This window comes from Cryptotermes secundus, unplaced genomic scaffold, assembly GCF_002891405.2.
Source record: "Cryptotermes secundus unplaced genomic scaffold, Csec_1.0 scaffold73, whole genome shotgun sequence".
Lineage (NCBI taxonomy): Eukaryota > Metazoa > Arthropoda > Insecta > Blattodea > Kalotermitidae > Cryptotermes > Cryptotermes secundus.
In genome coordinates, this window is record NW_019738871.1 from 374,600 (window position 1) to 392,620 (window position 18,021).

General features: G+C 45.1%; 1 protein-coding gene across 3 annotated transcripts in view; it reads right to left on the reverse strand.

Moving 5' to 3' along the window:
* The window catches only part of LOC111871049 (chondroitin sulfate N-acetylgalactosaminyltransferase 2), a 365,067-nt gene that overhangs the window by 339,056 nt on the left and 7,990 nt on the right, over positions 1-18,021 (reverse strand). The window contains exon 2 of one of the 3 annotated variants that reach the window (XM_033754080.1): positions 14,810-15,152. Coding sequence is in view for 2 of the 3 variants with exons in the window: in XM_023863789.2 (XP_023719557.2) it covers positions 5,056-5,163 (108 nt within the window). In the remaining variant the exon portion in view is untranslated. Of the gene's footprint in view, positions 1-5,055; positions 5,326-14,809; positions 15,153-18,021 lie in introns of those variants that run through there. The other 2 variants (XM_023863789.2, XM_033754081.1) reach the window with 2 other exon arrangements.

An 18,021-nucleotide genomic window follows, 5' to 3' on the forward strand; every position in this document is an offset into this window, starting at 1 on the left:
GAATACGTGATAATATTATTAAAATGTTAACCGTTTGAACGTTGTTATAATTCGTGTTTATCTCGTTTACGTCTTGTCTCCTCTGGTCGTTGTAAAGACCGCCTTCTCGTGTATAATGTTGCGCTCTGCTCCCATTACGTGTGTCACTATGACCTATAGGCATGTGTCGTCTTGTTGCTTGTGCTTTTGTGCCTTCTTGTGGATTGGCCTTGTTATGTGGCGGGTGTAGTGTCTGGGCGAGGATTGTGTGGAACTACATACCGTGTTTACGCATGTATAGGCCGCACATTTTTTGCCAAAAACTCAAGAGGAAAACTGGGGTGCGGCTTATATTCGAAATATTCGAAATCACACTTCATTTAAAAAAAAATTATATTCATAATTAGTAACACAGGGTGTAATACTACTGAAATAATATTCCAAGAAAATTATTTTTTCTGTAATTTCTGTCAGAAAATTGTGCTGCGGCCTATACACGCACGCGGCCTATACATGCGTAAATACGGTATATCGCCACGTGATAGACTGACTCTAGACGGGGTGTGGGTTGGTGATTGCACTTACTGAACACTTACAGGCTGTAACTACAGGTAACTGTAGCGATGTTGCTAATTCACACGCACTGCAGTTCACTAGATCAAGTCTTCTGTGGCTTCATCAGTCGCTGCCTGGTGACGGATTCCAACACTGCCCTCTGCTTCTGTGCTTAACGGCTCCTATTCTCGCTGGCCGGCAACTCACACAGCTAAACCATGACTGCAACTCCTTCACATTCTCGACTGAATGAAAATTCCAGTTGGTTCTCCTTGCATAGCCTCGCATGGACCGCATAGAAAGCACCGCTTCCAACAATCCCACTGTTGTTGCATGGTTATTCGTTACAGCGGAAACGTGTTTACCGTGTGTAGCAAAGGATCAGGTATTATCACTTGTTTACCCAACCGTTGCTTAGCAACGGCGCTCTCGGTTGTCTTGTCACAATATATATAAACTTCGGCTTTTAGGCTAGACGCTGCAAATACAGAGGGAACGCACAGACGGCAGGTTTTTAAACCGGTACCACCACATTACTTGACAACAAACGAACGGCCGCAAAAAGTAAACACTACAAGTTAAGGTGCCTCATTATCTGGGGCGGTTTCGAGTCCCTGCCTGGAACTCCTTGTTAAACTCATTTCCTGACAGCAGTCATGCTAATCCACGTCATAGTAATCGGCAGCGCCAAGTAACTGAATTTCCTCAGTTTTTTATGAGACGTCCTAACGTGATGAGAGCGAGGAAAGAAACAATTTCCGGGGTAGAACGTCGTTAGAGACTTCTCTGGAACATGGCAGTATCCATTACAGTCCTGCTGGTAGACGGTCGTGGTGGTATGGGGAGGTGTATCGCATGTCTGCGCTTGGTCTTAAGGGTCAAAGTACTGGATTGAAGATATTGGAAAGAAAATCTCTTGAAGCAAAGTAGGGGAAACTTTCTTCAGTTTTCCTAACACGCTCTACAGTACCTCCCTCCATACAGCCAGACACACAATCACATGGTTTTACTTAACAATCTAAAGCCCAGTGGTTCCTATATGTACCGCCTGCTTTAACGCACTAAAACTCTGCATTCTGCCCACAGAGTGTATCTGTGCGTTCTGTTCTCACAATAAACAGCGACTGTTTCCCTAAACAGCATTAACCGGTTGGACTCTGTAGTGGTGACGTAATGTGTTTCCTGTGAGGTACGGACTGGATTCTTATACAATATTTAGAAGAAATATGCACATTAAAATACAAGACGCTTAAACTTAGCGGCGGTCAAGCGTACGACCGTTCAAGTGATTAAGCTGCCGTTGTAGCATAAGATAAATAAGATAGGCATGATCTGCTTCGCAAAGCCTGTACTGACAGAGAACTTGTGTCTACTGCAAAAGGAAGAACTTTCAATAATATGCTATATGTGCAATACGTACACTTGGCGAAAGACCAAGCATGTTCTTAAGAGACAACCCCATCCTGTCATCAAAGAGGATGTTACATAAAAACTATGATTGCAAGAGTTCAGTTGGAAAAAAATATCTGGTCGTGAGTCTCAAGGGGCTTTGCATCAAGACGAATTGATTGGCGGTAAACTGCCAGTGGTAAAGTAACCCTGACTTTGGCTCACCCGATGAAACATTACACGAACAGACTCGAATGAAGACTATTTAAAGCCATGTCAGTAGAACAGCCACGAAATTATATCTCAAAGTAAAGCAGTTGGGCCAATATAATCCCATCCATGATGAACACAAAAGGCCGCGCTCCCTGTTGACGGACTATCTCCCTGTTAGGCGAAGAATTTATCCCACAATGCATCATAATCTCTCTCTCTCTTTCTCACACACACTACTGAAAATAACATGAATCGCTTAAAGTTCTGCACGAGTAGGGCGCCCCTCGTTCCAGGGGAACTGCGTAGGATCCAGTCCACAGGCAGCACCAAGAGCTGATCTCTACTCCGGACCAAACTGACAGTCCATATGATGTGCTGACGAGTGCCATAGCAACGGATATAGACGAACACCACACGTAAGTATTGCTGCATTTTTCATATGTTATGTCAGAGTTCCTGGCTACAGATCCAGAGGTCCAGGGTTCGATTCCCAGCGCTACCAGATTTTCTGATAAGTAGTTGGCCTGGAACGGGGTCCATTCTGCCTCGTGATTAAAATTGAGGAGATATTTCAAGGAAATAGAGGCTCCGGTCAAGAAAGCCGAAATTAACAGCCGTGGGGATTCGTTGCGCTGACCACGCGACACTCTCTATCCGCAAAAGTTGGCACTAACTTCGCTGACAAGCGGCGGTCGCTCGGTCCGTATAGTTCGCTTGCAGACTGAAACCACGATATTTTTTTGTGTGTAAATTGTCAGTTACCAATGTATTGTTATTCTTCATATGTAATTCACTTACCAGTATTTTGTTATACGTCAACAGCACATATGTTAGGGAAAATTTTGAGGAAACTCCATTACCCATGTGTCTGCCGGATTGCTGCTTAGAAGTCTGTATGCATCCGGAAGGTGCTGTGACCGGCCGTCTGGACACAGGTTTTCTCAGTTCTCCTCTGCCTTCAGGCAAATGCTGAGATGGTTCTCAAGTTGCAAGTTGCTACTGTGTGCACCCCCTCCCGATTTAAATTCAACAAAATTAAGTTCTCTTGCTGTCAAAGCCACTAAAATTTATTTTTTCTTCCAAATTATACAGTCTGATATTAATTCAGAAAATCAAAATGCCGCGCCCCTGTCTCAAGCCTTATAACCATTATAATGCTTTTATCAGAGGGACGAGCAGGCGGAGCCTGGGAACCTAAGAAGACGATGTCCTCCCCCACCAATAAAGTGTCTTTCACTTATCCTATTATTTTTCACTTCAGCTACTCTTCTAGTGTACACTTTCTGCCACTCTCTCTCTCTCTCTCTTTCAGACACAGCCGAGTTATAATACGGGTTTATCGCCATTCAAACACGTAACTCAACTCTCAGTCTTTCAAGGGTTAACAAAACTGAATTTTCTTTGTCGAGTGTGAAGTCGGTGCCCCTTCCTGCGGTTTATTTTATGACACTATCAGTTTCTAGACTATTTAGCGCGTTACGGGGAGATGTGCAAGGAAGCGGCCGTGGCCTAATAATGTACTCCAACATCTGATTCGAGAGACGGATAAAATCACGAATAACCTCTGTCACAATATCCGGCGTCCCTACCGAGATTCGATCCAGATGCCTCCGGAATACATGCAGCATTACCGACCGAGCCTCCTCGCTAGGTTTCTGTACATATAATTCGTACAGTGCGTGGAGAGGATTCAGCACACCGCAGAAGCATAAACAGACAGCTTTTCTTTAATGGAGTTCTGAAGACAGAAACTGAAATTTTTACGACCTTGCTGTTGAACATGGAGCGTTCTCAGAAGTGGGGCATGACGGAGGATTCTCTCTGCTTGCGAACACGACACACAATGTTCTCGGTAACCACCAGACACGTCGGAAAACATCTCTTAAGCGCTTCGCTTCCATACGCAGTGTACAGGCTGTCTCTTTAGACTGGCCGCTGAGTTGCGCATGACAAGTAGGGCGAGAAGCAGAGAGACAATGGCTTCAGCTGCATCGAGAGAACATGGACATTGGCCCACTTTAACATAGGCTCCTATTTATACACTCTACAATCCTTATCTCGGTCAATTGACCTGCACCAGATCCACCTGCGCATTATGTTGACAATGGCCAGGACTAGAAATTCGGACGATACGAGGATGCAAAAAAGGCTATAAAATGAAACTAATGAAGACTTGTTACAGTGTTGCACGCGCACACATGAAAGCGTGTATTTGTGCTTCAAACCAAGTGGGTGTAATGGCTTCCTGCACAGCGATCTCTTTGACTTTTCATTGCCAGATGAATCCAAACCACACACGTCCTATCTGCCTAATATTCATATTAATATTATCCACCGATTTATGCTTATTCTCTCAAATAATGTTCCCAAATTCAAGTGTTCCGACTAAACCTCTGTAAATATTTCCTTGTGTGCTACATGTCTACTCTCACATTACTACTATTTCGAATTTTCAATCCCTTCATTTCTCAACGGGATAGCGCAGTAGGTACAGGGACCGGCTACTGGCTGGACGACGGAGGGGTCGAAGTTCGAGTCCCAGTAGGGTCAAGAATTTTCTTCACGCAGTCTAGACCGGCTCTGGGGTCCACCCAACCTCCTATCCAATGGGTAACGGGGGCTCTTTCTCCGGGGGGTAATGCGGCCGAGCCGTGAAGCTGACCACTGACCTCTAACTAGTGCCGAGGTCAAGAAAATGTGGATATATACATCCAATCCACCGTACGCCTTCATAGCGGATGGAGGAGACGGTCTCCTGATACGCAGGGTAAATGCGTTTATGTTCTCAATAAGCAGTCACGACAGGCATCAGGGGGTGGTCCTCCAGCTTTGGGATTAGACGACAGTCGAACACCTCATCTCACCGTAAAAATCTTACATGTAGGTTTAGGTATACGGTTCTAAACTTAATCGGAGCACCTGCTTTCCTGAGGTTTCTCGTAGTCTTCCTACGTCTGTCCAAGCAAATCCTGGGATAATACATCGACCGGGCCGTGACTGATTCCTTCCGAATCCTCTCCAATTCATTACGTACTGAGGGACGGAAGCGTTGCAGAATAAACCGCCAGTACACGAAGCCTTGCCGATGAGGATGTCCGCGAGGTCTAAGGCATGAAGTTTCTTCGCTCTCTCTAACTCTAGAGTCGTTGGCTCGAATTGTGTTTGTGTTGTCCTGTGTGATGGTAGCGGCCTTACGACGTGCTGATCCCCATCCAAGGAGTCCTACCGACTGTCTGTAATATTAAGAAACTGAAGTGAAACGAAGCCTTTCAGGGATGCTCTATGCTCCAAGCAGGAGCAACAGGAATAAATATGGATAAAGACACACAAAGCCTTGGGCTTGGCTGAGTTCCCTGTGACTTCAGCAACGGAAAATGAACATGAGATAAATGACAAAGCTAAGTTAAATTCCAGGTCATCTGGAATTTTCCGTTTCGAGTAAAAGTGAGAAAAAAAGTTTTCCTCCTTTTTTATTTTGCGTTGAAGAGCCCAGAGTTTGCAGTCGTGTCAAGGCAGAGCGGGGTGATGGTGAGGAGAGGGGTGGGAAGGGGGTGGTTGAGGCGGTGATGATCACGCCGTGCTAAGGGGTTCGAGAGGGATGGCACCGTTGGTTCGCACTTCGCAAAGTAGACGTCGAACGGAAGGGATGATTTTGGCAAGATTGTCCTACAGGAGGGGAATATAAAAAAAAAATCCGCCCTTATTTTCTCTCTTTTCTTTTAACGAGATTTTCAGCCGTGAATGGGGTGTTACACGTCTGCGGTGAAACTTTTTTCTTGCCCCTTTCCTTTGATCTTTTCTTTTGAGAGTTGAAATCAGTGCTGCATCCCATTCGACCAATCTCCCTGAAGTTGGCAGCGCTCCTGCATGGATTTCCCAGTACAAATCTCGACATAGAAACTAAAACGTTCTGGGGAAGAAACCATGACACATGTCTCCACTCAATTGGTTCAATTAGTACTGTGAAGCTAACGTTTATGTTGGATATTCTACGATACTGTCAGTGCATTAACCTCGACGGATGGAACCCACGACCTCCTGAATGCTAACCATTCAGCCGTGACATTAGGTTAAAATTCGTATAAATCCAAGAATCAATCGATAAATCGTGGAGAGAGAATGTGTAAGGAGGCTGCTAAGTGAAGTTTGGGTACATAACTTCTGCTACAGACTGTACATCTGCTCATGCAGGTGGAGTTAAAGGCTTCTTTTGTAGAACCCTTGCCTGCTGGAGTACAAGTTACTAACGAGGGGCATTTCCCGGGCCCAGTGCAACTCCAGGCTGGGCAAAAGGCAAATACAAAGTTGGAGAGCGAGTTTCCAACCGCACCAATGAAGTGTGGTGGTGGAAGGAGAACAAGATATTGCAGGCTGGGCCACAAGAATCGGGGGACTCGTGACCAACTACATAAACAGCAAACCGTTTAGCGATGTTCTTCCTGTAATGTTACAGCGGTGATTAAATAATCAAGGAAAAATGAGAAATGAAAACAAATTTGTAGTTCCTCTTCAACCTAGGCCCTCTGGCTCGTTTCCCATCAGAATTAATCTGGAACTACTGATGTTATAGACAGTGGGCAGGACTCCTAGGACAGGGGATCGGCCCTGCCGCAATGCCGCTACGTAAAAAGAAGAAAAGCGGAACTATATCCATTCATCGAGTGGGTTTCCAACTCACGATCCCAGTGTTTGAGCGTTACGTTCCTTAAGACCGCGTGGCCACTGCGATCGGCTATAAATTTGTAGTTGAAATCCCAAAATTATGGAAATAGCTTTGCAAACCTACACGTAAACGAGAATATAATATCAAGAGAAACTGAACAGGGTCTTGATTCAGCTGGCTTAGGATGGGTCAAACGGTTGGACTTTCTGAAGACCGTGATGAAACTTCGGGTTTCATGAGCACACGGAGCTGGAGGATTTGAGGCTGTAGAGCGGTGGTTATGAAGAGTTCTATCTACTGCAGCACAGCTCTAACAGCGGTGGTTATGAAAGAGTTTTATCTACTACAGCACAGCTCTAACAGCGGTGGTTATGAAGAGTTCTATCTACTGCAGCACAGCTCTAACAGCGGTGGTTATGAAGGGTTCTATCTACTGCAGAGCAGCTCTAACAGCGGTGGTTATGAAGAGCTCTATCTACTGCAGCACAGCTCTAACAGCGGTGGTTATGAAGAGTTCTATCTACTGCAGCAGAGCTCTAACAGCGGTGGTTACGAAGAGTTCTATCTACTGAAGCACAGTTCTAACAGCGGTGGTTATGAAGATTTCTATCTACTGCAGAGCAGCTCTAACAGCAGTGGTTATGAAGAGTTCTATCTACTGCAGCACAACGCCATGTAGTTCATTGGAAATCTACCGACGTTCCGGATATACACTTAGCCCCTATATCCAGGATCGGCGAAAAAGACCATGCAAGAAACAAGCGTGAAACCTGGTGGTAATAAGAGCTGCTTTTCATTCTTGTTTCTTATTTGATTTATTCTTCGATTCCGAAGATCGAGGTGACATGTTCCTCCGAAACATCGACTGATTTTCAACGGACTACATTACGTCATATCACGCAAGATAGAAATGTTGAGCATAAGGAGATGTTTGACTAGCTGAGTTACTTCCCGCGCCATAGCTCCAGCGGTTAGTAGCTGGCTTCCCACCGCGGCGGCCCGAGTTCGAACCTGGGTCTGGTCAAGTGGGATTTGTGGTGGACAAAGTGGCGCTGGGACAGGTTTTCTCCGAGTACTTCGGTTTCTCCTGCCAATCTTCATTCCACCAATTGCTCCACAATCACCCTCACCTACCATCTGGTACAATAGGCCAGAAGTGGCCGTAGTACAAGGGACTTAGTCAGACCCCACTAGCAATAAAAAAAATACTTCCAATTTTCCAAGTAAAGCCTTGCACGAAGAAGTCAGTTAATTTTATGTACATGAATCAGTTTTTCTGTGGGCTATTTCACAGTTCTGTCAGAACCTGAGACTACATACGAGTAGCGTCGGATGGCTGGATGTCTACTGAACAATACGCTCTCACGGATACAGGGATGAACTGTCAAGGTCGAAGGCGGGTGGAACTGGCGCTGGATCGTGTCAGATTGAGGCGATTTGAACCTTCGCGTTCTGCAAACACATATTATTATTATTATTATTTAAACGAGGGCAGGGACACAGCGTTAACATCAGAATCCTGAGAAGAAAATTAAGCCGACAAAGAAAGTAAATTTGCAATCAGAATTCGGTCTGTAAATCCATCCCATCATAGACGGGCCTATGGGCTAGACGGCCAAGGAATCAACATTAGATTCCCGACATGGACAACACGTCCAGACCGGTTCTGCAGCACATCAAGTCTCCTACCCAATGTGCACGGGGGCCCTTTCCGTGGGAGTGAAGCGGCTGGGGAGTGAAGTTGAGCACTTCCACATAGTACCGAGGTTAAGAACATATGGAGTTATAGCTCTGGGACAAGTATAATTTTACCTTTAACTTACACCTACACCACAATGGAGAAAAACAGCATTAGAGGGTTTAGACCGTCTCGTATTACGTCACGCAACGCGCCATGAATATCTGGAGTTTTTCGTCATAATAAAGAAGACAATATTGGAAGACGGCCAACGTGCAGAAAGTCTGTAATACGAAGTGTAATACGCCATCACTGAAGCCCTTTAGGACTGACAAGACAAGAGATAAGACTTACACACGCGGACGAACCTATCCTGAGGGCCTTCTCCTGGCTAAACTGAACACGACGACAGTGACAGGAATAAAGAATGACGGGCAGGATAAGGATGGAAGGAACTTCTGAACTTCCCTACTTCTTGTTGTCCGGTAACATAAACTTCCTTGGTAGCACGCCATGAATAAAAGATGAAAGCAATTTTTACAACACCCTTTCTTCTTTCCGCCATGCTGAATTTCATTTCCCCTTGACCAAGGATACAAAAAGAAGGAAAAAATCTGATTCACACGTCAAAGCACCCCAGAACCTTTTCTATCATCCACAATCTTGGAGCCTCAAATTACTAGATTCCGCTTATTTAACGACGCATTCCAACTCAATGTGTTATATAGCACAAAAGGCTAAGATAATTGTGATTGATGAATCGGAATGATTCGGAAGGAAGGGGGTTGGGGTTCATTTTGAATTACGCCTAGCCTTAAAAATATCTTTGAAGGGTTCAGGAAACCCACGAGAAATCTAACCGGGTAACCAGTACAAGAAATGAGATTCATACCTGGAACCTCCCGATATAGTGTAGGAGTGTCCTAATAACTGGAGAGCGAAGTAAAACTTGACGCCATCGTTATGTTGGTAGGGATTACAGTTTCAGTCTAGTCTCGCTTTCGACTTACTATTCGTTCAAGTATCAAGAAGGGCACAGGACGTCTCCCGTAAAGATTAACCGCAACTGGGTGTTGGCAAGAAATTACCTGCGGGCAGTATACACTTGCCGTCGTATTTAAGATTGCGTAGAAAGCAGACACAAACACAGATTCGGAAATTTAAATTATGTTCACGAACCCTCGCGACTTCAGGGCACGCGGTAGAATATTTGATTGAGGCACTATGCTACAAGCCGGAAGATCGCGGGTTCGATTCCTGATGGGATCACTGGATTTTTTCAATTGACCCAATACTTCCAGGCGCACTATGGCTCTGAGGTCGACTCAGCCTCTAACAGAAATTAGTACCAGGAGACTTCCTGCGGGTAAAGGAAGGACGACGCGTGAGGCTGACATCACAGATTGTTTAGGAAATGTGGGAGCCTCGAAGTCTCACAACCCTATGGGCCTCCAAAACCTCTTACAGGGATAGCTTTACCTTTTTTACCATTACCCGCGATACCCCCCTCGCCTACCGCTAGGTGTACATGTACCACCGATTGAGAAACAACATTAAGTTAATAAGAAAAAGAACAAGACGAGAAGGATATGCGGCACAGAAAAGAGGAAGAGACCGAGTTCCGGATATTTTACCAAAGAAAACAATCATACTATGACACCTCATAGGAATTACTTTTACAGTTGCACGTTGCGAGGCAGAACACATGGATACACGCAGCGAATTTCGTAAACTGGTGACACCTACGAAAATAAATATATTTTAATGTTGAAAGAATAGGAAATGTAGAAAATCCTCATGATCAGTATTGACTTGTTTAAGAGGGATATGAAATACCCAAGTCGGAACACACTGAATGATCTGCTGCAGTTTCCATCAAAATGGTAAGCTTCTTTTCCTTACAGCCCGACCAATAGCAAAGCCTCTTCCACACGAAAGAGAAACGAAAGCCTGAAGCAGCAGACTGGTCTGTGTGTCCAACGGCTGCAGCAAAACGTGGAGGCTTCTTGAGAAAGACACAAGGGGAAACAATCGGCTCTCAAGAGACAACCCTCTTACTGGAGTCAGGGCACGCTCTGACACCCACCCCTTCCGTGCGCCTCTAGCAACCCGCCACGCAGCAGGCTCATGAGTTCCTGCTGCTATGCCGGAAACAGAGAGGGGAGGAAACTGAGGACGAAGGACACGTGGAGGAAGAGGGGGGAAACGAAAAGTAAGACAAAGAAGGAGAGAGAAACATCTAAAAGGAGACGCAGAAGAAAAGATTAGAAATTGTAGAAGAACGTAAAAAAAGGTAAAGCTGTCCTTGTAACGAGCCGTGAAGACCCATGGGGTTGTGAGACGTCGAAACTCCCACATTTTCTAGACAATCGACTCACAGATGGCGGTGAGGTTGTCAGCCTTATGCGCCGGCCGCCCTTTACCCTCAGGAAGATTCCTGGTACTCATTTCTGTTAGAGACTGAATCCACCCCAGGGCCATAGGGCGGCTGGAAGGATTAGGTCAGTTGAAGAATGCAATAACCTCATTTGGACTCGAACCCGCGACCTTCCGGCTTGTAGCATAGTGCCTCAACCAACTGCGCTACTGCGTGCCCCCCTTTAGAAGAATACAAGAAACAAAAAGAGAATGTAAACAATACCTGAATGCATGTGTATGGTAGGGGCACGCGGTAGAGTAGTGAGTTGAGGCATTATACTACAAGCCTGAATGTAGCGGACTCGATTCCCGACGAGGTCACTGGATTTTTCATTTAGCCCATCCTTCCAGCCGCATTATGGCCCTGGGGTCCACTCAGCCTCTAACACAAATGAGTACTAGGAATCTTCCTAGGGGTAAGGTTAAGGTCGGCGCGTAAGGCTGACACCCTCATCGCCATGTGTTAGCCGATAGTCTAGACAAAATGTGGGAGCCTCGACGTCTCACAACCCTGTGGGCCTCCACGGCCTGCTACAGAGATAGTTTTTATGTCTAAGGGAATGAGGGAATGAGAAAACATGCGAGGAAAGAAAAGATAAACGTGTGAAGGGACAGAGTCAGAAACAGAATAAACATAAATGAATGAAGAGATGATGTAAGAAAAAAAATTAAAGAGACAGAGTAAAAAAGAAGTTAAGGATGTAAGGTAGAAGAGGAAAACAAAAAAAAAATGGCAAATGGACGATGAATGGAGATAAGGCGAGAGAGAGAAAAAGTCGATAAGAAGATACAGAGATCTATGGGAATGAAATGAGGGGGGGCAGAAATGAGAAAATGTGGTCGAGAAGGGAAAGGTGGATATCAGGTCACGGCGGGAATGAAGGAAACTGCCAGATGTGAAGAGATTCTCAGACTAGAATGGCTGCACAGAAAGGGTGAATAAGGAAGGGTAGGCGAGGAGGAAGGGGAATGAACATGCCTACAACTGCCAGAACTGGAGACAGGCGTGGGCAAACAAACAAATACAGGTGCGAAGACGTTGCACGTATGAGTATTTTCTCGAGTACTGTTGACATTGGAAACGTTACCATGGAAACGAAATCGACTGTTGTTCCGCAGACTGGTGTACAGCGAATAAAAACGAAATCCGTCCAAACGCCAAAGCCGATTTTGAGAAAATTAACATTTGACGTTTGGGCATGCGCATACGGGGGAAATTCCTGATGACTCCAGCCATGTGTCTTCACAAATTTCTGAAATTTAATCAAAATCGTTCGGGGCGTTTTCGAGAAAATCGTCATTTCGTGTTTTGGGGAGTTCGCTTATTCTCCGGCCAATGAACCTAGGAAGGATTGGCTCTTATATACTAAATATGAATAAAGCCCGTCCAGTCTTCCATGCATGCATCATACATACATATATACATACATACGTACACAACGGTCAAGTGCTAGTGACCAAACAAAGGGTTGGCATTGGTAACTGCATTTATAGAACATATAAACCGTAACAAGTAACTATAGCGCTCTCATTAATTCGGGCCCTCTCTTCTGACTACGGCACATGCTAAGTCTTTCATGTCTTAACTAGCCGTTGCCTGGTAACGGATTCCAACAATGTCCTCTGCTTACGTTGTTGCCGGCTTTCTACCATCTCACAATTAACTCATGGTGGCGACTAACTCTCAACCCATGGCTGACAGACTCAAAGTCAAACTCAAAATTACTTTATGACTGGTGGTTTACCGCCAATCACTTCGTCTTGGCGCCAAGCTCCTTGAGGCTCATGACCACATATTTTTTTGCATCTGAACTCTTACAGCCGTTGCCCATATATAACATCCTCTCTAACCAGAAGATGGAGTTTTCTCTTACGAATATTCTTGGCGTGTCGTCAAGTGTTATTGAAAATTGTTCCTTGTGCACTACATACAAGTCTTCTGTCAGTCCAGGCTTTGCAGACCAGATTATATATAGCCACGGCTGATAACCTTTTTATATAACATCGGCACGTACCACAAAGAAGACACCACTTCCAAGAATTCCTTATTGTAGCGTGTTTAATCGTTGCTGCGGAAAAGTGTTTATCTGGTCGAGCCATAGCTCAAGCGGTTAGTCGCTAGCTTCCCATCGCGACGGCCTGGGGTTCGATCCCGGGTCTGGTCAAGTGGGATTTGTTGTGGACAAAATGGCGCTGGGGCAGGTTTTCTCCGAGTACTTCGGTTTCCCCTGCTAATCTTCATTCCACCAATTGCTCCACAATGACCCTCACCTATCATTTGGGGCTGGTACAATAGGCCAGAAGTGGCCGCAGTACAAGGGACTTAGTCCCACCCCACTAGCATTAAAAGAAAATAATTGTTTATTTAGCCGTTACTGGGCAATAGCTGTCTTCGTAAGTCATCATGTCACAATACATACATAGACGGTATGCAAACACCACTTTCTCATACATCGGAGGGGGGGAGGGGCTGAAAGAGTAGAAATTACATCAGAATCTCTCAAGATCGATTTTTTCAAGATCAAAAATATCTCATAAAAACTACCTACTACATGAGAAAGTAATTAGGACGAAGCAATAAGAAGTCAAGGAATATACAGATAAGCCGGGATAGCTCAGCCGGCACAGTGACCGACTATGGCCTGGACGGTCGGGGTTCGATTCCGGCAAGGGAAAGATTTTTTTCTCCTCCACAGCGTTCAGATCGACTCTGGGGCTATCCAATAGGTACCTGTGGCGCTTTCCTTGGGGGTAAAGCGGCCGGGGCATGAAGTTGGCCTCTTACCTCCATCTATTGCCGTGGTCAAGAATGGTGGAGCTACACCTCGACTCCCCAACACATCTTCATGGTGTAGTGTTTAATTAATTACGCACAGGGACAACTTTACCTTTACGGATGAGAGAAAGAGGAGATGGAAGGGAGAAGAGAAGAACTGAAGAAGAAGAGAGGCAAAGAAAGAGAGAGTACTAGCAGGGTGCTCTTTAATGATGCAATCCGAACTGTACAATTTTATTGCTTTTGAACTGCGCACTTCTCTGAAATTAAAGGAGTTACGTAATGAGAATGGCGAATTATGGGTGGGTAGGGATTGGACAGAAGTCGCTCCGCGGCCTGTTTTATGGTCCTAACCGAACGGACGAAAGAAGTAATTGAAAACAGGAAGCACGAGCAAGCACAACCTACATTTTATGCTCACATCTTATTGGAAACACGGCTTAAGCTCGCCTCCGGGTCTCTCTCACGCAAACCCTGTCCGGAAACGGTGAAATCCCACGAGCCGCCGAGGTCGGTGTTGCTCAGGGCTTGTATCCGAAAGGCTCTGGGGTCGAGACTCATCTAGGATGATGGCTACCCTCGTGCTTTTCCTGTTTGAGAATTCCGGATAACTTACTTAAAATTATCAAAGACCACTTCCTTCGAAACTCTTACTTACCACTTATGTTGTTTCTAACGGAGGTAAAATCTTCATGGTATCCTTGAAGAAGGAGGCAATATATTTCTCCGAAATCCTGGTATGAACCTAATACGGTAATTTTGAAAATACATGCAGTATGTTACTCCGAAAAGTTAGTACGTACCCACTCAACTGGTTAACCCTGAAAACGAAGGCAATATGTTCCTCTGAAACTCTGATATCCACATCAGAGTGTAGCCTTGAGGATGGAGTCTGTATGTTCCTCCGAAATTTTTAAAATAATATTACCTGTTCTTAAATTGGTACATGGTGTCAAGCAATGACACCTCAATTCGTACCTCACGCACTACAGTAACTATAGAAAACAGTACTTTCCCTACGCGCTGCATCAGTGTGTCCCATACGTGTTACAGACACTAAAATCCTCAGTAAATCCCTTACGTGCTGCAGTGGATAGTGACCGGAGTATGTCTCTTGTGTGTTGCAGAGAGTACGTACCTTACAGACGTGCGACGTGTCGGCACCCCGCTGATCTGGCCTTGTCCCACCCGGTGAACTGCAGCATGTCCACGCTTGAACGCCTCCACGCGCACATTCACAGAACTAATCTAACTTAAGTCACTTCGCGACACTTAGATATATATTCCGACATGTGCTTCTCAACTGTCTTAGTCAGGTGTCGCCGTGATTAAGTAGTTGTGGCCAGGGACATGAACTCAGCTCGTATGAGTCTTCATGTGTTACAGTTCCATATGTTCAGCGAAGTGCATATGGTGCACTCAGTTGGCTTGGTCTGTCCAAAATCATGCGACGACTGGCAGAACGGAACAATTACTCGTATCTGAAACCAAAGAAAAACGTGTTATTAATGTTACGTTATACAGTCTGTACACGGTATTACTGATACAATCAGGCCCACTGTTGTCAACAATTGGCATCATCAGGTCTACTGCTTCCCAAAAGCTGACGTCAGGCCTATTACTTGCCAAGAACTGACATCAGACATATTAGTTGCCAAGAATTGGCATCATCAGGCATATTATTTGCCAAGAACTGGCATCATCAGGTCTAACACTTGCCAAGAATTGGCATCATCAGACCTAGTACTTGGCAAGAATTGGCATCATCAGGTCTATTACTTGCCAAGAACTGAAATAAGGCCTGTTACTTGTCAAGAATTGCCAACATCAGACATACTACTTGCAAAAATGTTGCTTGTGTCGATGAATGACGTAAGTTGAAAAGTTTTTGTGTTGAGACATACATTTATAAACCCGTTCCTCACCCGGGATCGGTTGGTCTCTTTATCAGTACGAAAATACGAGTATATAGGCCTAATAGCAAAAACATTAAAGAACTATTAATGAAAATAACAAGTGAAATAGGTGGCCGAAACGTATAGTGAGTGAATTTGCATGTAAATGTGGACTACGAGTACGTGGCTATTTGTGCAATAACCTGCAAAGGTGACTCTGAAGACGGTACTGCACGCGCAGTACCGTAGCATGTAGACCCATTGCTATGTAATGACTCTGTAAACAACGCCCGTTACTAGGCAAGATATTCCTAACACGCACCAATGGTCGAACTGGGAAGCGGTGTTCCGTAGGCGGTCCGTGCCACAGCTGCGTGACGCAACAATAAAAGAGTTGTTGGAAGAGATGTTTTATATGCGGTCCGTGCCGGATATTATAAACAGGACAAGTCTAGAATTTAGTTAGTTGTGGGACAGTCACCAGCCGGTAAGAACGTGAGCACGGAAGCAGAGGACACTGTTGAGATCCGTTATTAGGCAACGACTGGTGAAGACACAGCAGACTGAGATGACTCAGTACGTGCCGCATTGAATTGCAGAGTATGCGAATTAGCAATAGAGCTATAGTTATGTGTAGTTATAGTCCGCGCCATAGCTTAAGCGGTTAGTCGCTGGCTCCCCACCGCGGCGGACCGGGTTCGATCCCGGGTCTGGTCAAGTGGGATTTGTGGTTGACAAAGTGGCGCTGGGGCAGGTTTTCTACGAGTACTTCGGTTTCCCATGCCAATTTTCATTCAACCAATTGCTCCACAGTCACCCTCACGTATCATCTGGGGCTGGCACAATAGGCCAGAAGTGGCCGCAGTACACGGGACTTAGTCCCACCCCACTAGCAATAAAAAAATAGTATGTATAGTTATGATCTTCAGGTGTTCAATAAATCAATTACCAATTCAAACCGTTTATAGTTACTCTATCACGTGATAATATGTGTATGTGTAGCACGTGATCAACTAATGCAACAGGTTGCTCAAATACAATATTAAGAAGAGGAAGTTTACTCGTGTAATTACTTGGCACTTTGCTCTGTAACAGCCTTGGGTACCGTACATACTGGCACGAGGATGGCGTAAATATTTCATAACATCTTCGCGTGTTCTCCTAGGTCCGCGGTAGGAAACAAGAAATAGAAGTTACATTTTCATATATACTATACATTGCATGTCTCATCACTAGCAGACTCCACCCTCCGAACTGTTGTGCTCCTTCCCTTACGTAAGAACAAAACCTGTCCTGTGTGGGGATTACCATGCTCATTTACATAGACGAATATGTAATCATCTCCTTATTGACTGTCGTCCTTGTCCCGTGACACATCCTGTACTCCCACTAAATCTAATTTACTTCACTGGTTTCTTGCCTCTGTCTTCAATGAACCTGCATTATACAGCAGGGGTTGGCAAACTTTGTAGCCGAGAGGCTGGATCAGGGGTTGAAATTATTCTAAAAGGCCGGAAAAAAAAAGGTCAACGGAATATTTGACAAGAATAACTACATTAACACTGGTCAATGTATAGATTCAGCAGAAGGCTAATAATCTACGTTAAAAATACCTGAAGACAGCCTCTACGGCCGAGATGTGTAGCTGATAAAATAGGCAAAGTCCCTGCGCTTGATTAATTAAGCACTACGCCATGAAGACATATCGGGGAGTGGAGGTATAGCTCCACCATTCTTGACCTCGAGCACAAGATAGAGGTTAATGGTGAGCTTTATCCCTCCAGGGAAGAGCCCCCGGTACCCATCGGATAGGAGGGTGTGGGCCCCACTGCCAGGCTGAGCGCTATCTCTGTCCTTGTTAGAAAACGAAACTCAATTTCTCTGCCGTCCAAGCTGCAGTCTATTCACTATAGCAATTCAACCATCCCAGTTCCATGTTTCGAAATAATAATAATAATAATAATTGTTCTGCCGTGGTGACAGGGGGCGTGGAGGTGTCTCGCCACTGCCACCATCTTGTTAAGTCTTAGGGAGGGGCTCAGGTAAATTTACAATCACTGACGTATCTGCCGCCTTGGCTTGAGTTTGCAATTCTCCTGGAGGATTCGGAGGGAGGCTGGAGTCTGCAGGGAAGACGATAACACTTGAGGGAATGCTAGGTTCAATTACCATCACAGCGCATTTCTATCCTACTCTATTCACCTATGTCGCTATATACATAATATATAAACCATTTGCCGACGTTCGTCGGTTCGCATTGCATTTGGGTTATTATCCTGTAGCACCACATTAGTCGTGCTCCTGTCACCCTGCTATTGGGTATCCTATCCCTCTATCTCTCTTTCTCAGTAAACCTAGTCCATCTAGTCTTCACTTTCTCTCCCTGGGGTTTGCACTTTAATATTATCACACTTAATGTTCATGGCTATATGAAGTAAGTCTACTTACGTGAGCT